General features: G+C 39.0%; 1 protein-coding gene across 1 annotated transcript in view; it reads right to left on the bottom strand.

Annotated features, from left to right (window-relative positions):
• The window catches only part of KDSR (3-ketodihydrosphingosine reductase), a 51071-nt gene that overhangs the window by 25704 nt on the left and 22232 nt on the right, over nt 1-3135 (bottom strand). The window contains exon 6 of the mRNA XM_011974170.1: nt 1449-1640. Within this exon, the coding sequence (XP_011829560.1) occupies nt 1449-1640 (192 nt within the window). The remainder of the gene's footprint in view (nt 1-1448; nt 1641-3135) is intronic.

Below are 3135 nucleotides of genomic sequence, written 5' to 3'. Positions count from 1 at the left end.
TTTCAAATTTGAAAACTTCAAAAGAAATACCAGTATTCTTTTTTGAAATTTCACAGCCATCAGTCCTATTGGCTAAGCATATTATAACTATCTATTATTAAGAGTATTAGGCCAATTGATAACAACAAAATCTGTGGCTGGTTCCTTTGGTATGAGAATGGCATGGTCTTTCAGTCCCTACGTGGCACATAGGGGCTGTCGCTGTCCCAGCAACTCATCTGTACTGCAACACTCGTCCCATATCTAACCAATGTGGTGCTCTATCACACACCATCAAGGTCTCTTATGGGGGTCTTCTAAATAGGGGTCAGCAAACTATGGCCCATGAGCCAGATCTGGCCCTCTGCCTGTTTTTTATAAGTAAAGTTTTATTGGAACACAGTGACAACTGTTCATTTACACATTGTCTACTAAGACCGCTTTCCTGCTATCACAGCTGACTTAAGTAGCTGTATTAGGTACCATTCAGCCTTTAAAACCTAACATATGTACTGTCTGCTCTTTGGGTGAAAGTTTTGTCAACCCCTGATCTAAATCATCAACCAGGATTCCCAAAAGCACACTCTTACTATAAGAGGGTTGGCCACAGTCAATACCCTTCCGGGCTCTTAACATTTTAGGCATCCACTGGAGGTCTTAGCTCACATCCCTTGTGGATAAGAGGGGACAACTGTACAAAGCAATGGAAAGAACTTTACCCTGCCTTTTTCAGCATGTGATTTTTGGGTAGATACGTATGTGAGGCTCTCTAAGCATTCCTGTGTGACAATAATGTGGAAGTCGGCTTCATGCAGCTGAGATGCAAAGTTGCGCTCATCATGACAAAAGCTATTTTGATGCAAATGCTAACTACATCCTTCTTCCACAAAATGTTCTATTAACTATATAAATAAAAAGCATTCATTTTCCCAACATTTCTTTAAGATATAAAAATATAAATACTGGGAGAGTCAAATTATTGCTTTATTCCAACCCTTCCATTTTACAGATGAGGAAACTGAAAGCAAGTTAAATGACTTGTCTAAAAGCTAAAAATTAGCAGCTGATTCAAGCTCTTCCCTCAAACATGTACTAATTTCATGTGCTATTCAGTCATAAGGACAATCTTTGTTAAAGAAAAATCTCTATAAAATAAAGTATCTGGTTAACCTTACTCACATTCACAACAGTATTAGACCAATAACACTATGAAGATATTACTAGTATTTTGCGTATTAAATTAAACAAGCAAAAATCCCATTACCATTTTGCATCTGTTGTAACTATAATCTTCATGCAACGAAAAATGTTAACTGTAAAACTCAGGGTTGAGCCAATTCTCTTTCACTAATGTCAAATCTAAAAATCTCTAATTTAATACAACAGCAAATGTAAAGAAGCTACAAAACTAAGGTGGAATGTATATTGTTGAGCGGAGAGGAATACATACAAAAATGAATACATTTTACCTCCATCTGCAAAGCTTCTGCCAATCCCCTTATGGCAAACTTGGATGCAGAGTAGGCTGTGAAACCGAATAATCCCAACTGTCCTGCCTGGGAGGACACAAACACGATCCTGCCCACCCGGCGCTCCTTCATGGTGGTGATCACGGCCCGGCTGGGGTACACGCTGCCCAGGTAATTGATGCTCATTAACCTCTGCAGGGAACAAAGAGGCCACATGAGGAGTGCGTGAGGTGAAAAGCCTTAAGGCTGTGCTCATGGAGAATTTAGTCTGCTTTCTGGATTTCAGTTCTTCAATGCATGCTCAAGTGACTGGGAAGCTCAGCAGGCTTACTGAATGAACGACTGATGACATTTTGCTATAAATGAAATGTGATTTGAGACCTACCATTATTTGAAGGCTCGGGACCTACCATTTGAAGCCTGTGTCAGTCTAGTCTTGCATTCTGACCATGACAGCAGTTACGTTTTTCCTGAAAACTGGTCAAAGTTAGTTTTCTCCTTATAAAAAGTATACTGCATGTTTGTGGGTAGTACTTTCTGAAAGACCTTTTTAGGAAAGAACTTCCAAGTATTTGTAGCCCTATTGTTTTAAGCAATAAGAAAAGCACAAACAGAGTAGGAGGGTGATTAAAAGTTTTGGTTTCAAGCCTTGGCTCTCCCACTTATTGCCTATTTGATGATGAAAAAGCAAGTCAGACATTCTACTCATTTTCTCAGCTGAAAACAAGGTTAATATGGGTATGACCGCATAGGGCTGTTGCAAGGATTAAAAGAAAAAACACAAGGTAAGCGCTAGCACAGCTCTGGGTCTCAAGAACCACTGGCTCTCCCATTATGATGGGTAAGAGTACTAGTAGTATATTTTCTCCTTAACTTAAGCTTTTAATTTTTATTTATTTATTTTTTGCTTTTTTACTATTATCGTTTCTTTTTTTTTTTAGAGACAGGGTCTCACTCGCTTACCCAGGTTGAAGTGCAGTGGAGCAACCTTGGATGGGTAAGAGTACTAGTAGTATATTTTCTCCTTAACTTGCAAGCTTTTAATTTTTATTTATTTATTTATTGCTTTTTTACTATTACCATTTTTTTTTTCAGAGACAGGGTCTCACTGGCTCACCTAGGTTGAAGTGCAGTGGTGCAACCTTGGCTCACTGCAGTCTCAATCTCCCGGGCTCAAGCAATCCTCTTGCCTCAGCCTCTTGAGTACATGGGACTACAGGCACATGCCACCACGCCCAGCTAATTTTTGTATTTTTTGTAATGACGGGGTCCTCTTATTTTGCCTAGGCTGGTCTTGAACTCCTGGGCTCCAGCAATACTCCTGCCTTGACCTCCCAAAGTGATGGAATTACAGGCAGGAGCCACTGTGCCTAGCCCGAGCTCTTAAAAACCTTAAATTTTAACTTGAAAATCTAATAACCCGTGCATTAAAATGTTTCAAATATTCAAATATTTGTAAAAATATTAGATCAGCATGTAAATAAAAACTAAATACTTCAATTGTGGAACTTGAGATCAATCATAACTCTTTTTCATATTATGGACAGAACATGAACATACAATCATAATATTTTAATTCAAGAGAATATTAGATTTTGTTTGTTTTTGTTTGAGACGGAGTTTCGCTCTTGTCGCCAAGGGTGGAGTATAGTGGTGTGATCTTGGCTCACTGCAACCTCTGCCTCCC

This window comes from Mandrillus leucophaeus, unplaced genomic scaffold (genome assembly GCF_000951045.1).
Source record: "Mandrillus leucophaeus isolate KB7577 unplaced genomic scaffold, Mleu.le_1.0 Scaffold142, whole genome shotgun sequence".
NCBI lineage: Eukaryota > Metazoa > Chordata > Mammalia > Primates > Cercopithecidae > Mandrillus > Mandrillus leucophaeus.
The sequence above is the reverse complement of the archived record's forward strand: the minus strand, read 5'-3'. Positions and strand labels throughout refer to the sequence as shown.